A 24,772-nucleotide genomic window follows, 5' to 3' on the forward strand; every position below is an offset into this window, starting at 1 on the left:
CTAATGCGGGAAAAAGGGAAAGGTTATAGTACTTTCGTAGCAAGAAGGCTGAAGTTTCAGTTCACAGTTTTGGTTTAGAATGAATTTGATTGGACGAGAGGCATCTACATTAAAACGTTACATAAGATAGAAAAGTCTTTAACCTTTGAGAAGAGATGAATTTAAGGGCAGATTACCAAATTTAGAATGTTAATTTTGAGGTCGTCAATTATATTCTGAAACAGCTATCATATTTTGTTATATCTTACATATCCCCCCTTCAAAAGAAAGGTTGTGTGAGCAGAGTGGAAGAAAAAGCATTATAACAGCAAAATGTTACACTTATAATTGTGAAAATACAAAACATATTTACTTTTTTTTGAAACAAAAAATTATCGCCATAAAACTTTGACCGATATTCATTGAAAGTCATATACATTGAAATACATTGAAAGTCATAAAATTTTGAATTCAATAGTAATTTTAGACACTGTACTCTTTTAAAAACAATTGCACATTTTAGTGTTCTGAGATAAGAATGTCCAATGAAAATTTGTAAAGTTCTTGATAGTTCCACACGGTAAAAGTTCAAATTTTTTCACAAACTAAATGTTCAGATAAAATTCTTTAAAATTTTTGTTCATGAAAATGCTTCTATTGTATTACAAATTAAGATGCCAATTTTCATATTATTTAATTATGTTTTTCAAGGAAGGCATTTTAAAATATAAAAATTTTGTAAATCACGATTCATAAACACAATTTCAAATTTTTCACTATTATTAAGACATTTAAAATTTACGTATTCTTTACAAAACTTGAAGACTCCACAACTTTATCTAAATACTAGCATTTCCATCATATTGGTTTATCAGTTGAGCAAACTAGTGTTTAATATTCTTCACCAGTGGCCAAAAGATTTGCCAAATTAGCAGTTATTGTAGAAAAGACGTCCGTTCCTTCTGTAGAGGCAACTGGCCTTTTTCGAACTGCTGTCATTCCATACGAATATTAAAAACACACTCCATTTTATGAAAAAATAAAAATACTTAGATTAAAAAAATGTATTTTTTTCATAAGGTGAGAGCCTTCAACGTTTATCATAAAAACATTAAAGAAATTCCTACAAAAACAATACTTTCATTCTTAACATACAGTAAAAATTAAAAAATATAAATTCATAGAAATTTAAACAATAGTACAAAAATCTTATTCACATTAGGAACCTTCCCTAAGTCAAACCTTCAAATTCTTTACCTAATTTTTATCAAATTCAATAATTTTTATTTTCCAATTCACAAATGCAAAACTACATTTTAAATAAATGATAAAGTTTTTAAATTATTAACTTTGATCTCAGTATGATTTAATACTGAGATCATTAATAAATCATAAAACAATAACTTAAAAATGCAACTTTTTTTTTTCCTTTTCCGAAATGAAATAAACTCAATTTGGAACTTAATATCACTTCAGATCACATTTCATGACTTTTGATAGTATTGCATTTTTTTTTAATAGGAAGAATTAGACGAATAAAGTGCTGAACATGCAAGAGAGCATAAAATCCCATTTAGCATTTCTTATTTCACTAATGAGGTTGATGACCTTCAAAGCACTTTGGATGTTTAATTTTGTTTTTACGCAATGATCGGAGATGCATAAACATTGTGAATATTCGGAGCGAGCAAGGAAGATTAACCATGTTTTACTACGTTAGCGACACTGACCTTGATTCGAAATACTTTTCACTTTTGAACTCGCAGATACTCGATGATTTCAAAGCACTTTTAAAATATGCCGTTAAATCACACACCGGAAGTGAATTTGGTGATTCACTGGAAGTTTGAGGCAGCAGAGTTCGAAATCCATTCGGGAAAACTTGCACCAGGTTAATCCTGTCCTGACTTTTTATAAATATGTAATGATTCCAAATGCGTAGATGAAAGCAGTGGACCTCCCAACAGCTTACAATACTGCGTAGATGACCGAGAAGACCGTAGTGGCTTGATTGGGAATTCAAATGAATAGTTACCTTTTTTATTTTATTCATTCGTTAAACAATGTGAGATTTGTTGAAATAAACTGCACTGACGTTCCACGCCTGTAGGGTCGAAAATCGGCTGCGCCATATTATTGTAATGAAACTGTGGTTTGAAGGTGGCAGAGTGAAAAGCATGATGACGCAATTTAGCACAACATATCTTGAAAAATCACAATCTTTATTTTTTCCATGCATATCAAATAATCCTTTTTCAGATAAGATATTTCTTCATAATATTTGAATAGAATAACTCCCATTTTGAAGTACGACATCATCTTAAGCAAGTAAGTGGCAGCAGCATAGATGAAAACGTCTTACCAGCAGGACAGCTAACGCCGGAAAAAGGGAAAGGTTATAGTATTTTCATAGCAAGAAGGCTGAAGTTTCAGTTCACAGTTTTGGTTTAGAATTAATTTGATTGGACGAGGGGCATCTGCATTAAAACGTTACATAAGATAGAAAAGTCTGGAACGTTGAGAAGAGATGAATTTAAGGGCAGATTACCAAATTTAGAATGTTAATTTTGAGGTCGTCAATTATATTTTGAAACAGCTATCATATTTTGTTATATCTTACATATATATATGATCTTACAGGCATCGCAAATATATTCTGGCTTTGCGATCAGAGGGTATAAAGTAGTTGAACGCCTGTTAGGTTACCATCCTAACAATGATAATTAGTTAAATTTTCTAATAGAATTTGTTAATTTGAAGTTTCTTGCCATTCTCACATCAGATATGGAACTGTTAATATATTTTCCTAAACAAGTAATAGTTTTCAAATGCAGACAATAATTTTTGTAATGTATTTTTACTTAAAACAAAAATTATGTCAAAGAACTTCATATGTCCAAACATCTCAACAGAAGTTTCAATTATCTGAATTACTGACTAATACATTTTGAATAAATTATTTAATTACAAGGAATATTTTGATCATATTGATTTTCAACAAGCCAGTCTTAAAAAGAGAATAAATAATGCATTAGGGGAAAAATGTGGAGTCTATGTTTTAATATTTAGTACAAGATCTATGCAAATAAATTTGAAAAATACTATTGTCTGAAAGCAAATTTGAGTCACTGTATATTTATTAACAAATTGCTGACAAAATTGGATTAAATAAAATAATAAATAGATTTTTCAGGTATGTTTAATAGTAAATTGAATTATCTGGCATGTTTATACATGTTGCTATTTTTTAATAAATTGCTTGTACTAACATGAAAGAAAATTTTTTAGCAGTACTTATAGTTTTAGTTTTTTTAAGTCGCAGTATATTTCAGAACTATAATAAATGCAAAGTCATATGAAATAACTTGCATTAAACAGATATTGAATGAAGGACCAATTTATTGTTTACCATAGTCAAATTCGTTTTTGTAGATGTTCATAACATTTGCAACAAATCACACTTTCAAGTTCGAATTACATCATTGCCCTTTTCTGTTGCCAAAGCTTCCACATTACTGGATTTTTTCATTTCCACTGGCATGTTCTTATGGTACATTTGGTAGTATGTTCAGCCAGCAGTCAGATGAATCAAAGTTGAAATCCTGCCAAACGCGTATCTGATTTTTCGTAATTCCTGCTCTGGAGGTGGGGGGGGGACTATAATTTGTCCTAACTTGTATCTGGCTGTTGGGTCTTGTTGCCTTTTAAATTAGTGAGAATATAAAAAGACTTTTCCAACTGTATGTTCTCATGCTGAGAACATAAAAAGACTTTTCCAGCTGTATGTTCTCATGCTGTAATTGGTTACACATTTGGCAGGCATTTGGATGATCTGGAGATCTCCTGAGAGCATGGCTGATTTTTCATGTGTGTATTTTCAAAAAATCTCATAGCTCTGCTTATTCATTTTTCAGAGCATGCATGGAATTTTAAAATTGTGTGAATTACTGAAGTGTTATATGTGTGTGTATATACGTGTATAGTTAAAAAATGTATTGTTTAATGTTAATAAAAATATTAAATCGTTTAAATGTATTGTTTTACTATGTTACTAAAATGCTTTTTACTTTTCTTTGTATTTTTAGAACTCCAAGTACAGCTTCTCCTGCTACTATAAATTTTAGACAGCTTGAGGATACAATTAACAAATGGAAAATTGAATTGGAAGAACAAGAAAAAGTGTTTTTGAATCAAGCTACTCAAGTTAATGCTTGGGATAAACTATTAATTTCTAATGGAGAAAAGGTAAAAATATGTGCATAGATATTAAACATGAACCTTTCTTTTAAATCCTGAAGCTTGTGATTTTTTCCAGTGTTCAGCCCCCCTCTCCCTAGCAAAAGTTTTTTTTTAATTCATATAATATATCATTCTCTGATCATTAATGTTTATAGAAGCAAAATATTAGCATAATCAGCATTTTAAAAGTAATACATAATATTTGAAATTGCAAAAACAAAATATATGTAAACTGTGTAATAAGGGGAAATCAGACCTAACATTTATTTTTATTACACTGATTAGCTGAGTAAATATGCTTCCTTGACAGTCCTCTTTTTCATCTTGAGGAAAGAGAGGATCACCATTATTTAAAGTCAAAATCTTCTTTTTATGTAGAATTATCAGAATAAGATTAATTTAACTTTATGGTTTGTAATAAATTGGAATTTTAATCAAGATATCCATAAACAATGAATTCAGAATTGTTTTTCATTAATGTGTGTAATTTTAATATATGCATAGCAAATTTTATATATGCATAGCAAATTTTACATATTGTTTCGTTTGTGTATTATTTCTTAAATTAGTAAGTAGAAGGAAAGGAAAATTTTTATTGCTGTTGTAGAGTGATAAAAATGTATACAAATTATGTAACTCTAGCAGTTTCAAATGTACCACCAAAAGTTTCCTTTAAATGTGAATTGCAGACTCATTTTCAAAGGTATTTAATCACCCTAGATTTAAATGTTACATTTCTTTATATGCTTGGAGTTAAGAGATGCAATAAAACTCCAAACTTACTCAGTGGACTAAGGCTCAAAAATTGAATTAATGCAAGCTTAAAGGTTGCATGTTGTATTGAATTAATACATGCATCAGGCATTTTTTAAATTTTCATCAGGACACAGTAGAGGAGAGTTTTCTATTAAAGTCACTTCAGAACACTTCAAATGATACCAATTTGGAATTAGGAGTTTGGGAGTAGATATTGAATTGATGATGAAATTGCATTTTTAAAGTGTATACCGTTTCTTATTTTTATTATTTAAGCTTTTAAAATATAAATATGTATTTGCATACATTTAAACATATGTATCATTGATAACAACTGTAGTTATTTTTTACTTTTCAGAAATTTATTTTTTGGTCATATAATTGATTACTTGTCTTTTAAAGTCTTACAAAAGATATTATTATGTAAAATAGTTATCATCGAGAACTTCTTTCATGCTTTAAATATGGGAACTACTTTTATATGCACCTCGCTTTAATAAATTAACATAACAACAAAAAATTTCAAAGAATACCATGTACATAGCATTCTGTTTCAACTTTAAAAAACATCTATGAATTGCACAATCTAGGCACTATGCACTAATCAACAAAATAAACTAAAATAACTAAAATAAATTTCAAACAATTCAAAAAAACAGCAATAACGACAGAAATTCATACTAAAAAAACAATGAACATAACATTCTACAAAATAAGAACAAGAATAAATTAAAATGCACTTACCATGGATGAATGCTTTTTTGAACAGCAGAAATACCAATTTCATGTCACCACATAATTAGCATCGTATTTATATGACAGCCAGACACACTATCCAGAAAATTCATACTATGGTTCACAAATAAATGTTGAAAACCTTCTTTTCCTAAATCCTTGCAAGATTTCAAACCATCTGTAAAAATAATTATACAAGGCTCAATCCATTCTTTAATACACTGCATCAGCATTTCCTTACTTCTATCATGCACAGCCACTAAAAATAATCTCTCAGACCCTCTTGCAACCATGTGTCTCATTGCAACATAGGCCATTTCAAAACATGCACGACACGAACCAACGAGCAATTAAAACACTCCAGCAAAAAAGTATTCAACATCAGAAGGGTTGCCATAAAACATGCAGTCGTGCCAAAAACCAGCACAGAACACATATCGCCACATTTCGTGATCTTAAGGCTCATATAAGAATAGAGCCTATCAATGTTGTCCTAATTGAATATGGAAGTTAACTGATGTCAACTGCCATATTGAGTCAGGTTTCAGATCCAAAAGGTGTAGATGTATATAAATGCATGGTATCCTTGCATCATGGGAGCATTAAAATATTGTTAAGCTGAAAGCCCGTGGAGAGGTATGAGGTAGGAAAAGAGGTGGGTAATTTGAGTTTTGGCTTGAGGGGGTTCTATTTTAAAACTGAGATGCAGCTTGGCAAATTTGGGCTGTCCAAGTAAAATGCCCAAGCAACTCGGCCAAGGTTACAGCCGAAAACATCACGGCAAAAACATTGCGGACGAAAACGTCGCGGAGAAAACAACGCAAGGCAAAAACGTCGTGCTACAAAACATCATGGGAGAAAACATCGCAACGAGAAAATATCGCAGTTCTAAAACATTGTGCTACAAAATATCGCCGTCGAAAATAAAGCGGTTAAAAAACTTTGCAGTTTAAAAATATCGGGGTAAAAAATAAAGTATCTACAAATCATCGCATGACGATAACATCGCAGACATGCTTCTTTCAGGCTTTAATAACTGTAAATGGATATTCCCATATTGATTTGTGATCGCAAGATGGAAAGAAGGATAATTTTTATTTTCACATATTTTATTAACTAATAAATGTTTGCTGAAAAAGTAAGAATGAAACTTAAGCATAGAAAATTAATGCAACTTATAGCACTTAATAGAATTTTAAACCGACATAGTTAACTAACAAAGGCCATTAATAAATAATTTTTATAAAGTTTTTACTGGTAATTTTTCATGAAAAGTATAATCTATAATTTGCATTTAATTTTTTATGCTTAAGTTTCCTTCTTACTTTTTCAGCAAACATTTATTAGTTAATAAAATATGTGAAAATAAAAATTATCCTTCTTTACATACTGCGCTCACAAATCATTGTGGGAATATCCATTTACAATAATTAAAACCTGATAAAAGCATGTCTGCGAAGTTATCGTCATGCGATGATTTGTAGATACTTTATTTTTTACCACGATATTTTCGATGACGATGTTTTTAAACTGCGAAGTTTTTTAACCGCTTTATTTTCGATGGCGATGTTTTGTAGCAGAATGTTTTAGAACTGCGATGTTTTCTCTTTGCGATGTTTTCTCCCACGATGTTTTGTAGCACGACGTTTTCGCCTTGTGGTGTTTTCTCCGCGACGTTTTCGTTCGCGATGTTATAGGCGGACACCCTCGGCCAAGGATACCTTCTTTTTTTTTTTTTTAACCTGGCCAGGAATAATAACAATACATATTAATGCTATTTCAAAATGTTTATTGGCTTAATAATTGTTTGAAATATAGAGTCATTAAGGTCATTTCAGTTGTTTAACATTGCTCTAAAAGAATGTTTGTAACTATCAAATAATTGGATCAAAATATATATAAAATTCATGTTATTTCTAATTATGTGATGTGAGAGATTCCTGGCTAAGTTTCTTTCTTTGGAACTGGTCTTTAGATCACATAAATAAATGAATAAGTAAACTGGAAAAGCATAAAAAATAATACTAAGTTACTTTAAGTTATGTAGCAGATTAAAAAATACTTTTTAAAGGCATCTTGTGAGCCTTTGCAGTTTAATTATTTAAAATCCATTTTTGGGATTAAAAAAAAGTTGTCCATTCTGACTTATGGGCTTTACGGTAAGTTGGTAAGGCATCAAAATTTTCATTTTGGAGCACTGGATTTGGCTTTTTTTTAATTACCAGTGTGCGAGACTGTGTTTCAGAAATTCTTAAGATATGCTCATTTTAAAATTATTTTGCGATATTGCTGTTGAAATGAATTTTATGGTTTAAGTGCAAAGAACATGAGATTTAATAAATAAAGGTAACACACAAAATGTTAAAAAAAAAAAAAGCCCCTTTGGATGTAATTTAAAATCTGAAACCTTTCTTTTTTTTCCCTGTGATTTTTGTTCTATTTCAACTCCCATCCATCTTAAAGGTGCACAGTCTCGAAAGGGTTAAAGAAATTTTCTTGGAATTTTTTGCATTGTGAAAGCCATCTAATTTTTTGCCATGTACACCTAGGTGATAAATTTCTTAAGGCTTTTTGTATTATGAAAGCCATCTGCCATTGGGCAATAATTCGTCTTTCTGTTGACTTTCTTGTGTGCTCTTCTGTTTTTTACAAAATCGGACTCTCGGATGTGTGATTCTTTATCATTTTTGCACGAACCATTTCTGTAATACACCATCAATAACTTCATTCTTTGTTTCTTCATACACATTTTCCAGAGCTATTTTGTGTACTTTCTGAGTTCTTGAAGGAATTCTTAGAAACCCTTGTCTACAGAAACCTCCCCGACACAGTTTCTTTTTATTGATATGCATATTCGTGTCGGAAAGGTTTCTGTAGACAAGGGTTTCTAAAATAGATTGGTTTCTGAATTATAAAAAATTTAATTTTTTTAAAACAGTTTAATTTAATACTTGACTTAATTAATACTGACATTGCTTATTTCTCAAAAGGCTTCATTGGTATTTTCCTTTTAGAACTTTAATTTTTAATTGCTAATTTCTAAAGGTACCACTTAATTGGTATTTCTTTTTGGACATTATTCACTCTTTACTTTAGGTTTTGACTTTTACCCTTGCCTGCATGATTGACAAAACATAAATTGAATGATTGGAGAGTTAGGTTTGGGGGCAACTTCCCCTTGATAAGTCTGTCTCCTGCCTGCTCAACAGTCATTCACTTATACATTTAAAAAAATTTTTTTAGATTAATTTTAATTTGCTAAATTGGTGAATTTATTTTCATGGTTTGGTTTTGCACTTTATTTACTTATGCTATCTGAATTTAAATGATATTGTAGATTAGTTCGAAAATTAAATCTTTTATATGTTTGCAGATTTTTTAAATTTAACTTTAAATTTCCTTTTCACATATATACATGTTTGTTAAAATTTAAATTTGTTTAAATTTGTATATTTATATATGTATTCAATAATGAAATCTCATTTTGAATTTAGATCACTGTATTAAATGATGCTGTTGAAAGAGTCAAGCTTGATCAACAAAGATTAGATCTTGAATTAGATTTTATTCTTGCTCAACAATCTGAATTGGAAGATTTGTTGTCACCCCTTGAGAAAAGCATAGAATCAACCCCAAATATTCATGTGCAGCAGCATGCTGATTTGGAAAGAGAGCATACGTAAGAATATGCATTTGTTTCCATCTTTTTCTTTGTAGCACAGAATTTTAAGTTTTAGGAATATCAAATTTCAAGATAAACAAACTATATCATGCTAAATAAAAACATTTCTTTCATTTAAGCACAAAATCTTAATTTAAAGTTTAAAATTTCAAATAAAGACCAGGTTTGAATTTATCAAGGCTGCAAGAAATGCCTAGGTTAGTTTTATTCTGATGTGGCCGTCATTACTTAAGAAATGGATAGCCTCTGAAAAAATTGTCTATTTTTTTTTAAAAAATATATCTAAATTAGCTATCTCTGAATTTAGCATAACACTTTTCTATTTGATGTTATAAATGATGGTTTCTTCTATGTCTAAGTTGTCTTATTTCTTCTAAGTTATGTGCAAGATTAGTATATGGTATAATTATCAGGGGTTTATCATGATCCTTCATAATGTATTTTCCTCGTTAAAAAGTGAATAAATTTACATAGTGCATGCCCAGTCAGGAAAGGCTGGAGCATGCGAAAATATTTCATTTCAAACACATAGTGTACTATCTTTTTGGAACAGTCATGACCATTAGCATTGTAACAGCTTTAAATAGTATTAAAATCTTGTAGTTTAAATAATTTAAATAGATGAACATTAAGGTATTTGTGAATGGCAATATTTGAAACCAGACTCGAATGTCACGTGCGACTTTCGCACGAAGAATGTAATTTACAAGGGCTATCCAGAAAGTAGATTACGTTTTGGAATAAAAAAATAAACAAACTATAGGAAACAAATTTTATTATATACAGATGAAAGCCACACTCAAATACTACTTTTCTACATAGTCACCATACAAATTAAGGCATTTATCGTAGCGATGTACGAGCTTGGAAATTCCTTCGTCGAAAAATTCGGCCGCCTGCGCCTTCAACCACTTCGTTACCTCTTCTTGCAGCTGTGCGTCGTCATCAAAACGCTGCATAGCCAGCCACTTCTTCATTGCTGGGAATAGGTGGAAGTCGCTCGGTGCCAGGTCGGGACTGTACGGCGGATGAGGAAACAACTCCCACTTAAAAGATTCAAGAACTTTACGAGTGACATTTGCCGTGTGGGGCCGGGCGTTGTCGTGAATCAACAAGATCTTAGAGCTCAACATTCCTCTGCGCTTGTTTTGAATTGCTCTTCTGAGTTTTTGGAGAGTTTGGCAATAACTTTGAGAGTTTATTGTAGTGCCTCTTTCCAGGAAGTCCACCAAAATTACACCTTTTCTGTCCCAAAAAACAGTCGCCATCATCTTCCTTGCCGACATTGTTTGCATGCATTTCTTGGGTTTTTGGGGAGAACTTGTGTGCCCCCACTGCATTGATTGCAATTTCGTTTCACAGTTCACATGTTTCACCCATGTTTCGTCACCAGTAACGATGCGATCGAGTAAAGAGTCACCATCCTTATGGTAAGCGTCTAAAAAGTTCAACGCTGCACCCATTCGCTGATTTTTGTGGTCCTCTGTCAAGATTTTTGGAATCCATCTTGCACAAAACTTGTGGTAACCAAGCTTTTCGCTGATGATTTCGTGCAACAAACTTCGCGAAATTTGTGGAAAACTCAAAGAAAGTTCGGTTATTGTGAAATTTCGATTTTCACGGACTTTAGCATCGACTTTTTCGAGAAGTTCGGCGGTCACTATGCTGGGTCTCCCACTTCGATCTTCGTCGTGAACATTGGTTCGGCCATTTTGAAATCTTATGACCCACTGACGCACTCCACCTTCAGTGATAATGTTGTCCCCATACACTTCACGAAGCTGCCGATAGATTTCTATCGGCTTACAGTTTTTTGCAGTCAGAAACCTTGTTACTGAGCGCACCTCGCAAGATTTTCAATTAACGCAGACATTTCAAACCGTCACAGTATCTGAACGGAGCACAGCACGAACCTCTCACTAGCACGGCTAGATGCAGACTGACCTGCGCAACGCTCTGACCCCAAGATGGCCGCGCTAGCCCCGCCCCTAGCGGACACAGACGGAAACGTAATCTACTTCCTGGATGGCCCTCGTATTTTTAAATGTTAGAATTATTTTTTCTTCTTGTTTGTATGTCACCATTTTTGAGTGTTAAATAGAAGTTATTGCTGTGTTCCATGACTGGAGTTGCATATCGCCAAAGAATCACAGTCATAATTATTTTGGAGTCACCGACTGAGATCGAATAATCGTGCATATTTTTATTTTATTAGTTCATCACTAAACATAATATTAGAGATACCAGATTATTACTTCCTGTTAATATTGAATTGCTTTATTTTATTAGTTCATCACTGAACGCAATATTAGCGATACCAGATTATTACTTCCTGTTAATATTGAATTGTCATATTTTATTACCGTATTGGATATTATTTTTAATATTCATTTTAGTTGTCCAGACAGTAGATATATATATTGCTCTATGTTGTTATTCTTATTTTAGTCACAATTAATGTGGTAGAAAGAATGAACTTCATATAATTTAAATATTTCATTCTTGAGGTATACATATTTAACAGAGTGCATTTAATTCCGTGATTCTTGACTGCATTAATTAATTAAAGTAATTGAATTGAGCTATTTTGAGGAAGTACAAAGAACACAGTGTTCGTTATTTTTAAACATAGAAACAATGTCTTACTTAGGAAGAGCTCGTAAGGAAGATTTGCAAAATCTCGCTGATGAACTGGGAGTTCATGTGACTGCAGATTTGAAAATACAGTTAAAAGTCGTTAATCCGGACTCGTCGGGACTTCGGCGATTCCGGATTATCGATTTTTCCGGATTATAGATCATCAGTTTAAATCGCGTAAGATGGCATGCAGAAATTCTAAAATTAAAAATATGAAACCGTAATTTATGAAATAAGGAACAATTATGATCTAAAGGGTATCAAAATTTACAAAAAAAAAAAAAGCTTAATATTTATTTGTTTACTTTATTAAACATTTCTTTCAATGTAAGTTGTTTCGATTTATGTGATAATACTTTCTCTTTAATTCTATAAACAGACATAATTTTTTGTTCACTTACAAAGTTCCGCTGTTCAAGTCCCGTTAATTGCTGTGCCGAGAATACCGACTAACTTGTCAATCGAAATTTTTTCGTTTTCACTAACCTCTCTGTCACATTCTTCATGTCTTTATCCATTTTTTGCAGCAATTCCACTTTTTGTTTGATGGACATCGAAACATACTTTCGTTTTGTACGATCCTTTAGGAGCTTCAGAATCAAAAATTCTATTTGACATAATCGAAATTTCAAGTTTACTTTTTTAGTATTGCTCTTACAGTCTGCAAAAAATAATAAGCCGGATCCAATTCGAAAATTAAGGAACAACGCAATCATCAACATTAACTGAAATAGATAATTAGATAATTTTAGCTTACACCGTCCGTTATACATAAAACGCGCACGTGAAAACGTATTCTGCGCTTGCGCACACGCAAATGCGCAGTCGTAAGAGGTCTTACGCGCATGCGTAAACGCCTATGCGCATGTGTCAACGCGGAGCATGCGCAGAAAGTTTTTAGCTTTGAGGTCCGGATTATAGATCATTCCGAATTATGGGTGTCCGAATTAACGACTTTTGACTGTAGTTGATTTAAAACAGAAAATTGTTGAAAGTAGAGATTATGATGAAGTATTCGTCAAAGGCGTCTTGGACACAATAATAGAAGAACAGAAAGAGAGGGATAAAAGAGAAGAACATAGAAGACAGGAAGACGCGGAAGAGTGGAAAAGGAAAGAACAGTATGAATTAGAGAGATTAAGACTTGAAGCAGAGACAGAGTCTCAAAATACCGGACAGATCCGGCCGAAAACGGAGCTACATCACCTTATGCAGAAATTCGATGACAAGAAAGGAGATATCAGTCTATATTTGCTATTGTTTGAAAGGCAAGCAGAATGGACTCAAATTGATAAAGAAGAATTTGTATATCATTTACTGGACTACTTCCTTACGAAGAAACCCAGTTAATAGCTAGAGAACCCTCCGATAAAGCTAAAGACTATGAACACATGAGGAATTTATTGTTAAGATGGTTTAAACTAAGCCCGGAAAAGTTTAGGCAGAAATTTATGAAGCATCAAAAGAGTACCGAATCCACATGGGTGGATTTCAATTATGAAATAGAAAATTATTGCAAAGAATGGGTGACTGGTCTAGGAGTCACCCCCGACAGACTGAAATTCTCAAAAAGGAAATCCAGAAAATGCTTGATCTTAAAATTATAGAGCCGGGAAAATCGGACTATACATCTCCCATGATTTTGATAGAATCTTCATCAAAGGATCCTCGGCCTTGTATTGATTATCGTAAACTCAATGCTGTTACTAAAACTGAATACTATCCTTTGCCTAATGTTGAAGAACGTATCGAAACTGTAGCAAAAGCAAAATATATTACCCTATTAGATTTGTCTAGAGGCTACTGTAAAATTGCACTAACAGAAAGAGCTCAAAGATATGCAACATTTGTAACTACGAGGCGTATTCGGAAACTAAGTACCATTTTGAAAAAAAAAAAAAAAAAAAGTAAAACAATTTTTTCAAATCCAATTTTATTTTTACATGAAAATATATGTCTTAAACTATTTTTTAACATAGTTTCCGCCAATGATCAAACACTTGTCATAGCGAGTGACCAGTTTTTGTATATCATCGTCAAAGAAACTTCCCGCCAGTTTCGATAACCACGACTCCACAGCATTTTTCGTGTCATCATCAGATCCAAAGCGCTTGCCATCAAGCTCGCGCTTCATGTGCAGGAATAAGTGATAGTCGGACGGCACCAAGTCCGGGCTGTACGGCGGGTGATCGAACTGCTCCCAATGAAACTGTCGAATTAACGATTGAGTGACACCAGCAGTATGGGGCCGAGCATTGTCATGGAGCAACACAATTCCTTTACTGAGCATTCCTCTTCGTTTGTTTTGAATGGCATGCCTTAGTTTTGTTAAAGTCTCACAATATCGTGCCACATTAATGGTTTCACCTCTGGGAAAAAATTCAGTAAGCAAAACACCTTTCCTATCCCAGAACACAGTGCACATGATATTTTGTGATGACATTGTCACTTTGAACTTTTGTTTTTTCAGAGAATGAGTGTGTCTTCACTCCATCAATTGTTGTTTCGATTCTGGTGTGAAATGACACACCCAAGTTTCATCACCTGTCACAATTTGGTTTAGAAATTTTTTTCCCTCATCACTGTACCGCGTGAGAAATGTCAGGGCACTACCAAGTCGCTTTGTTTTGTGAACATCAAGGAGCATTTTTGGAACCCATCAGGAACACAGTTTGCGATAATTTAAGCGGTCAGACACAATTTCGAACAAAACAGTACGTGAAATTTGTGGAAATGCCTCTGAAAGAGTTGTCATTGTGAAGCGTCTGTTCTCATGAATTGCTTCATCAATTTTCCTTACCAAATCATCGGTGACAACAGAAGGCTGACCACTCCGAGCCTAGGCGTGGACATTTGTTCGACCTGCATTAAACATTCTTACCCACTTTCTCCTCATTCCATCACTTATCGCGAATTCACCGTAAACTTCTGTCACTTGACGATAAATTTTGGCCGGTTTAACATTCCTCACGCTCAAAAAATTTAATCACGACATGAATCTCACAGTCAGCGGGAGAACTAATTGTCTTAAACATTTTGAATGTGCACAGTAAACTGAAAACACAACATAGAGCAATCAAAATGGCGACAATTGAAAGGCAGTGAACAAGAAAGACTAGTGCGCATGCGTGGGACGCCTACCACAGTGCTGCGATGGTGCTAGAATGAAACGGTACTTAGTTTCCGCATACGCTACGTAGTTTTGGAAGTTTCAGGAAGTGTTTACCCTTTGGATTAAAAATGCCCCATATTTTTTTTAGCAAAGTTAAAGTACTGGCTGGATGCGAAGGATTCGCTGTACCATACTTGGATGACATTGCCATTTACTCAGAAAACTGGGAAGAGCACCATAAAAACTTAACTTCGGTTCTAGAGAGAATACAGAAAGCAAACTTAGGACTAAAACCATCAAAATGTAAATTTGCACAAGATCAAGTGAGATACCTAGGCCATGTTGTGCGACAAGGACAACGAACCCCGGATGAAGTAAAGATCCTGGCTGTAAAGGAGTATCCTACACCTAAAACCAAAACAGAAGTATGTGCTTTCTTAGGACTGGTAGGGTATTATCGCCAGTACATACCGAGATTTTCGGAAATTGCTTCACCCCTCACGGACGCTTTGAAGGGGGTAACAAAAAAGGAAATATACAATGGTCTGAAATATGTGAAATATGTGTGTGCTTTTAAAAATTTAAAAGAGTTGCTATGCAAGAAACCAATTCTGTATGCTCCTGAAAAAATCTGATGTGTACACCACATGACTTCCTTGTATTGAAATATTAAATTATATGCATTTTTTCTTTCATTTCATTTAAGCTTATTGGATTGAATTAAATCTACTTCGCCGACAGCGCATAAACCACAATAGAATAAATGCATTCTTTAAAATTCACTCTAGTATTTGTTTACCATAGCGACACTCTGGCGCTAGATTTACTTAACAGTATTAATAATTATATAAGAGTTAACTTATATAATAATTATATAATGGAAACTAAGTTAACTGTTATATAATCCAATAATTATATAACAGTTAACTTACATATTTCGTTCATATTATAACTCCCAATGCACAAAATTTATATCATTTAAAGAATAGAATTATCCAATCATTGCCACATGTTCTGTTCAAATACTATAATAAAGCTAGAATGATGTGTAAAAGAAATTAAGCGAACAAAACAAAAAAGAAACAGTTTTTCACAGACGATTGAGTATTTCTCATTTAATTAGTTCAGTTCTCACTTCGCGAGAAGGCAAAAATACATAAAAACTCAAAGTATCTATATTAAAAATTATGAAGTAAATTTTAATATAGATATCTATAAATTTTAATATAGATATTCCAGAAAGGATTAAGCTTGATTTAATTGGCAATAATAAATGAAGACGTTATCTTTGTTGTTGCGAAGCTAAGTTTCTCTAGATTGGCAACAAATCCACTAGTCTGCTATTTCAAATGTAAACAATCAATGGCCGCCATAAAAAAAAGGCTTCGTGGCACTTAGACAACTTTAAAATTGTTGATAATTCTAAAAATATTGCATACAGATTTACTAAAGGCATAAAACCCTTAACCGGAATATAAAAACAACATAATTCAATCATTTTTAAAGCAAAAAATGTACAATTTACAAACATATAAGCGTAAAGAAACTGAGATCACTGAGCCGGGTAACAGAGTGGATATATATATAAATATATTTATATACGTTTGGTGCAGCCGATTGCAACCAAAATACGAGATGCACATCTACATGTTATAGCAGTCCTATATACAAAATTTCAGCGTTCTGAGGCTACTCGTTTTTGAGTTATGCGAGACACGTATGTACATACGTTCGTACAGACGCCACGAAAAATTCTCTTCAGAATTCATTTTAAAGCAGTTTTATAATTTTTTTGGAGGAAAAGAGTGTTTTATTCTGTTCTTACATACAGGTATCACGGAAATACATTGTTAAATTGCATTTGAAAGAGGTCAAAATGGGATATTTTCGTTGAAATATGCTGCCTGAAACTTTTCGCGATTATAATACTTCCTTTTTACTTCGTACAAGGAAGTTAAAAGGAAAGGAAAATAGGTTGCTATACATTAAAATTTTTTTAAGTGAATTATTTTGGCCAAAATTTAAAAAAAATATGCAAATTTTTGAATTTTTCTGTAAATTTTGCACCAAATTTTACAAAATTTAGTACCGTAATTTCGCGCGTAGTCCGCGGACTATCTGTGTTTAAAATGCGAATTTTTGAAGCTGCGGACTATCCACCAGTGCGGATAATACGCTGGTTGTTCACGGTTAAAATCGTTGAAATTTAAAAAACACGCTGTCGTGAACTGCCGATGATCAAATATAAAAAAACCGCGAGATTCCAAGACAACATTCGTATGTATCGTTCGATAGTAAACCATAGAGCATAGTGCAGAACGAATGAGTAGTAGCAAGTAGAGCTCCTAAACTCCAGCCTGGCGCATCAAGTGATGCCAGATATGAGCACTCAGCGCAACCACAGTCTTGTATCCTTCGCACTGCTTTAGCGCAACTGCCGGGAGAAGGAAAAGTAGTTGATGCGTCAGCTCGATTTTTAGGAGCCTTAGTGCTTGTGTACCTGGAGGCCTGGAGTACGAAAAAAAACCGTGATTCATTTACTTATAGCGTGGTTTGGCAACACTGAGTAAGTGGGGTCAAAGGTCACATTTCATTACCACTTATCACGAGGATACCACATTGCACAGTATTTTGTTTTCGTATTTTGTCTTTCATCTTCGATGACGTTGATGAAACATCGCCGGAGTTTTACTGCCGAGTTTAAACTCAAGGTAGTTGAGAAAGCTGAAAAAGATGGAAATAGAGCAGCGGGCCTTTATTTTGAAGTGGACGAGAAAGCGGTGAGAAATTGGCGCAAACAAAAGGATGTGTTAAAAAGCATGGGAAGAAAGCGATCCAATCGGCACGGAAAAGTAAAATGGACAGCTTTAGAGGAAAATTTACTGAGATGGGTTCTCGACCAAAGAAATGCCAGACGCTCCATTTTAACAGTTAAAATCCGTATCCGTGCGAAGTCCATGGCAGAAGAGATGCAGATAACGGATTTCAAGGGAGGGATAAATTGGGTTTACCGCTTCATGCGTCGTAAAAACTTGAGAGTTCGCACCAGAACGACAATGTGTCAGGCTGTTCCGGACGACGTAGATGAAAAAAAAGCTTCTTTCCTTCAGTTTACAAGGAAAGTTATTGCAGAAGGGAAGTATTCCCTAAAAAATATTATAAATATGGACGAAGTTCCATTAACATTTGATTGCCCACCGAATCGCACCGTCGATACTTGTGGAGTGAAAACAATATCAATAACAACAACTGGTCAAGAAAAGACCCAATTCACAGTGATGCTCGCCTGCTGTGCTGACGGCACAAAGTTGAAGCCGCTCTTAATCTTTAAGAGAAAAACAATTCCCAAGGAAAATTTTCCTCGAAGCGTCATAATACGGTGCAATGAAAAAGGTTGGTGCAACGAGGACATTATGCTCGATTGGTTTCAAGAAGTTTGGAAGAAGAGAGAAGGTGCCTTTTTCAATTCCAAAGGAGTACTAATTATGGATTCCATGAGGGCTCACATAAAAGACAGTGTAAAGGCAGAAGCTAAAAAAAAAAAAAACATCGGTGCTGAACTTAGCATTATTCCAGGAGGTTTAACAAAAATCCTGCAACCTCTGGATATTAGCGTGAACAAAAGTTTCAAGTCCCACGTACGTGCTTGCTGGGAGATCTGGATGTCGGAAGGTTTACATACTTTCACAAAAGGAGGAAATATGAGATGCGCTTCATACAGTGAAGTTGCCGAATGGGTCGATAAATCCTGGAAAAGTGTTAAAGTGTCAACCATCCGATCGGGATTTATAAAAGCCAGGATTGTTAGTGAAAGCGAGGAAATTACTGACAGTGAAGATAGTGATGCTGAAAATGAACTTTCGGACACTCTTCCCGAAAATATATTAGAACTGTTTAATTCTAATACCGATGAATCGGACTTTGAAGGTTTTCCTGAATGTGGTAGAATGCATGATTAATTAATATATGATTAATTAGTAAGCACTGTATCACTGTTGTTCGCATTTGCAGATTTACATTATTCTTCTCTTATTTATTATTATTTTTTCTGAAATTTTAACAACGAATAGATAGAAATATTTTCGTAGATAGAGACCAGTTCTTGGTTCGGGATGAAAGGAAGAAAATACCGCGGGAGGGGTGAATGCTAATTTGTAACACGGCTGTTCACGTTGTGTGTTCTTAATTATTAACAGCTCTAAGAACCACGAGGTTTCCAACCTCTAAAATAATTTGTTTCCGTAGGCCGCAAAAATATGCATGTGCATTTTAAATAATTAAATAATGCTTTTATTTTTATTATTGGTTATTGTGATCTAAAATTATGAGAATAAATCAATTTTTATGGCGTAAAATTTTAACAAGATAATATATTGTTAATGCTTTTCTAACAATAACCTTTCAGAGGATGGTAGGTGTGACATAAATAGATGATTAAATTGAAATAAAAAAATATTATTGATTATCTAAGATGACAGAATAGTTTGATGCATCACCATGGTCATCAAAATTAGCAAACCACTGCTGATGTAAGGAATATATTGTTTTCTGTGTTAATTGGAATTTAAGACAAATTTTTTACGTTTCTCACGTTTAACCGGTTAATTTCAATACATTAATACTAATTTATAATTTTAAATGAATTTTTATTTCCGTTATAAATGCTTATATATTGTCTTATGCTTAATATATTCTTTTCTGTGCTAACTTGAATTTAATTCAAATTTATTTTCGTATATCACGTTTAACCGGTTAGTTTTACATCTACATGCTTATTATCTGTGAATTTTTACTACCATATGCTTGTTTTGTCTGCTAACTTGAATTTACATGCACTAAAAATCACGTTTACAAAATATCACATTTACGGCTCGGCTCATCGTCGATGAACCGCGAGCTTGGCGAGTAAAAATGCCACGGCGAAAACCCAGCACTGTTTTTATTTGTATTTAGCGTTTTATTTCTGAAGGTATATTAGTAAGCAAGTACTTTTTTTCTATTTATACTTAGTTCTTTGTTTCTAAAATACATTAATATCGCCGTATTAAAAAAACGCAATTTCGGACGTATAGTCCGCGGACTATCTGACGATTTTTGAAATTTTTTTATATAAAATCTTGTCTGCGGACTATACGATGGTGCGGACTATACGTGCGAAATTACGGTACTTATGCTTAATTTGAGTCATAGAATCGAAATATGGAAAAAAATGGCATGTCATTTCAGAAAAAGTCCAATTTTGTATCAAAATACCTATATTATAACAGTGTGAAAATAGGTTGCTATAAGTTCACCAAGTGAATTATTCTTGACTCAAACTGAAAAAAATGCGCCAAGGTAAATTTTTAAATTTCTCATCAAAAATTACAAAATTTAATGTCTAGGCATAGTTTGAGTCGTAGAATTGAAATATGGAAAAAAGTGGTATGTTATTTCAGAAAAAGTGCAATTTTGTCGCAAAATAAGTATGTTAGATCAATGCTATGTATAAATCTAATGTATATCATAAGTCGCGCTTTCGAGACATGGAAAATGCAGTTTGAATTTCGTCAATCAGCCGACTAGAACAGGAGATATAGAACTGCCCCCCCTTTTTTTTTTGTGCAGTATACATAGATAGGTAATTTTAGTGAAATTATAAGTAAAATTATCATATTTCTTTTATACAATGTAACCTGAAAATTCTTGAGAGATGAACTTTGTCAGAAAAATAAAAATACAGGGGCAAGTCTTTTAACATTGAGTAAATGGCTATCTCGCTAATTTCGTGATTGTTTTAGTGACTAATTCTGTTGCCAGATTTGGCTAGGAACGGCCAAAAGTGGCTAACATTGGTAATATTTGCGTTCAGTCCCTGTATAACTGCATTTGGTATTGTAATTGAATAACTGCAACTGATCCCTATATGTAACGGCTTTGGCAACTAATTTTTGTGGTTAAATTTGGCAACTATTTGGTGACATTTTGATCTGGTCCCTGTATCATTGTAATAGGTATTATAATTGAATAAATGTAATTGATCACTATACTAGCTGTAACTATAATTTGACCCTCATATTGCTTTCCAGTAATTTTGAGAAGCTGAATGTACTAGAAATATCTAAGTGGCAGGGTGAAAACAAGGCTAGAGAGAGCATCTTCTCTCAGTGGTTGTTGTTAACTGTTAGCTCAGCATGAGTTCCAAGTACTATCTCCAGTTTAGCTTCGCTTTTTAGCTGTGCTTTGCATTTTGTTGTATTTAACATTTATAGTAGTTTAAAATGTAACTACTGATTGTACTCTGTGATATTGTGAAGAGTTGTACAATTATTTTTGCGGAAGGATCCAGATCATGAAGTGTTTCTTTTGATAAAATAAATTTTATCAACCTATCATCAGAGTTGTGTGCATTCAATCTTTTATGAACCAATACACTTGTAACAGTGTATTGGTTATCCATGAATATTTTCTTACTATTATATGAGTTTCAGTTATTAAAATAATAAATTTTTGGCTAATGAATTATTTATAGTAAAAAATACAATTTATACTTAATTTTTTCTTCTCAGGATTTTTTATGTTGTTAAAAATAATCTTGTCTACAATATATATATGTGTGTGTTTGCATACGTGTATATGGTTCGCATGTTTTTATCTGTAGGTATCATCTTGCTGAAAGTATTGATGCTCAGTTGAAACGTATGTCTGAGGATATATGTGAAATTATTGAACATGTGAATACAGCTAATAAAACTCAAGATGATAATGATCCTGTAAGTATTTTCTTTTTTTCCTTAAGTATATATGCAGAGTGTCTCATAAATGTTGCGGTGTCTTCTGGTGGAGGTAGGACACATCATAAGGATTAAGAATTGCATAGGAACACATGCCTGGAAATGTCAGGGGTAAGTGGTAGCAGAGGTAGAAGATGGGAAAAGAAACAAGAGTTATTAATTTGAAACATATATTGGACATAAATACAAATGGTGTACGACAGTTTGAATGTTACAACAGATGCTCGAAGTTTGCAACATCAGACGCCAAACATGCCGGACACCGACGGACTATTTGAATGCCACGAATTATTGATCTTTCTGGAACAGGTTCTTCCGGCACTGACAGACCATTTATTGCCGGACATGTTTAAACATACTAGGAGTTTCTGTGATTGAAGCAGCTGCACAGGCAAGTCTTGGCACGAAATCTATTTCCGACACTACAGGATCATGATACATGACATTTTTGATGGCAGAATCAAGATAAGAATCAAAAAGAAATCAAGCCTTGATGAATCCGGTTGAGCATGGAGGCTAGGGAACTGGTCCACCACGCCCAGTCCATCGATGTGGGAATGATCTGTTCAAATGGCTATGAACATCCAGTCCAAAATGAGTCCAAATCTTAATGACCTGTAGTCACACAAATCTTCATGCAGATGTGCAAACAAACTGTGGTATGGATGAGAAGAAGAAAAGAAGTGTTCTCAATAAATGCGTTCAGTGGTCCGTCCATTACCCTCAGCTACTCCATACACTTAGTGCATGTCTGCAAGATCCCAGTTCGTATAGCGTTCCATGGTCTTTGTATGGTACTGAATGAGGCAATCCTCTCTTTCCACTAGCATTCTCCTGTTCAGCACCCCCTGGTGGCATACAGTGACATTTCTGGGCATGGGTTCCTATGTAATTCTTAATCCTTATAATGTACCCTACCTGCCCCAGAAATTTGTCGCTGCATTTACGAGACACCCTGTATATATATATATAAAATGAAGATATGAATGTACATCACTAATGAGGACTCAAATTTTTATTTAACTTTTTATATGTTTCAGAATGTACATAATTCCCTATTCTCAGAAAATATAAAAATACAACCTCTATCATTATAAATGAACATTTTAAAATTGTCTGAGAGAGACATGTTGAGCTGCATATATCATATTGTATAATACCCCTTTCGTGATTTTATAGTTTGAAAACATTAAATATGTACTGTAAGTTTTGAATTTTTTTATACTGCAGTATTATTGGAACTTGAATCATATGCTTAAGTGTATGTGTGTGGATTTCTAAAAAAAATTCTTCTTCATGTTTCCTGTTATTGTATTGTCGTTTTGAAAAACAGCAATACAAAATTTGCTACATTTCTAAATCTTAAAATTTAATATTATCCCTTTTCATAAAATCAAATATAATGACAAATTAAGTGTTCAGTATACTACTTACAAATGTGCATGCAGCATAATGATAAATATGTCATTAGCATGTTTTAATTGCACATTCCACACATCTTATAACATATTTGAGAAAATAAGATTAGAATATAAAAACTATCTTCTTATATAAATTTTAATCTGAAAATAAATCAGGAAATATTTTGAAAGAAAAATATATGCTCTCTTAATTTATGTTATTCTAATGTACAAAATATGCAGGTAGTCTAAAGATTTTATTAGAAAATTATAATTTTTGGCATTAATGTTATAAAATTATTTTACATTAAAAGTGTTATTAATATCAGATATCATCGAAGACAGAGAAGCATATTTTCATAAATGTTTTATTTTATTTAACTATTCAGCTGTGCTTTATTTTATTTATTTTGTGTGTGTGTTTTCTCTCTATGTATTTTCAACATTATTCTGCCAAACATATTCATTCAGATAAACTCAATATTGCTTTTCAAGATGGTAAAATTTTGTTAATACTGTAAAGACCTATTTAAAAATTATGACGATTAAAAAAAAGGGGGGAGGGTCTCTTTTCCAGATTTAACCAACATTTCCTTTGATGTGCTCCAACCACCTATCTAATAATATTAAGTACATTTACCAATATTTCATGGATGCACATAATGTTCTACATAACTAGGTACATCAAAATAGTGAACGTTATCTGTGTAACCTGCATTGTTTATATGAAAATGTGAAAGTTGAGTTAAAGTAGTAACAAAATTTTATTTTTTCATTTATTAAACTATTCCATTATTTATATTAATGAGTATACATGGAAAGTATTTTTAGTTACATATTCATTATATGCTTCATAAGAGTTTTTTCCCAGAAAGTTTTAAAAAAATTGGAATGTTGCTGATTTTTTCATGTTTAAACCATTGAATTAATGATGCTTCCAGCTCATTGCATGAGTTCATTTCTTGTTTTCATTATGTACTGAATTTAAAGACCAGCAGCAAGAATTGTTTTTAAAAAAGATATTGCTACGTGCTGTGCCTTAGCAGAAGCTACTTTTAATAATGATAGTTTTTCAATCTTCAAATCTTTGCCATTTTTGAAAATGTCAATATATTGTTAGCTTTTTCATATAATTTTTTTAAGCTTAAAAAATAGATATATATATATATATATGGTGGAGGGGAAAGGAAGAAAATAGCTATTTGGTGTACAAATATATTTTATACTCTTTTTTTTTTTTTTTTTTTTTAAATAACATTGAATCTTTGTTCAGAGAAATTGGAAGAATGTATTTTATTCAAAGTATTGTCCATCGTTAGCTATGACTTTTTCCCATCTTTCAGGTAGCATATGGATTCCGCTTTTAAAAAATTCCTCGTCTCTTGAGACGATCGTAATTTTTGGCTTCTTCGTATGAAGTGAAGTGCTGCTCGGCCAGATCATGAGTAAGTGACCGTAA

General features: G+C 33.0%; 2 protein-coding genes across 4 annotated transcripts in view; one reads left to right on the top strand and one right to left on the bottom strand.

Annotated features, from left to right (window-relative positions):
• LOC118197310 (uncharacterized) overlaps window positions 1-24,772 on the top strand; it is a 134,572-nt gene that overhangs the window by 79,106 nt on the left and 30,694 nt on the right. For both annotated transcript variants that reach the window (XM_085821168.1, XM_085821165.1), the window contains exons 7-9: window positions 4,065-4,224; window positions 9,204-9,388; window positions 21,781-21,892. In XM_085821168.1, coding sequence (XP_085677294.1) covers window positions 4,065-4,224; window positions 9,204-9,388; window positions 21,781-21,892 — 457 coding nt within the window. The remainder of the gene's footprint in view (window positions 1-4,064; window positions 4,225-9,203; window positions 9,389-21,780; window positions 21,893-24,772) is intronic.
• Window positions 1-24,772, bottom strand: part of LOC118201403 (sperm-specific sodium:proton exchanger-like) — a 251,684-nt gene that overhangs the window by 212 nt on the left and 226,700 nt on the right. Inside the window, exons 26-27 of one of the 2 annotated variants that reach the window (XR_015042261.1) lie at window positions 5,719-5,887; window positions 7-2,352 (exon numbers count right to left, since the gene is read on the bottom strand). The gene's annotated coding sequence lies outside the window, so the exon portion shown is untranslated. Of the gene's footprint in view, window positions 1-6; window positions 2,353-5,718; window positions 5,888-24,772 lie in introns of those variants that run through there. The other variant, XR_015042259.1, reaches the window with a different exon arrangement.

Source organism: Stegodyphus dumicola, chromosome 1, assembly GCF_044657685.1.
Source record: "Stegodyphus dumicola isolate Sdum_Otavi_A_Nest chromosome 1, ASM4465768v1".
In the NCBI taxonomy this organism is placed as follows: domain Eukaryota; kingdom Metazoa; phylum Arthropoda; class Arachnida; order Araneae; family Eresidae; genus Stegodyphus; species Stegodyphus dumicola.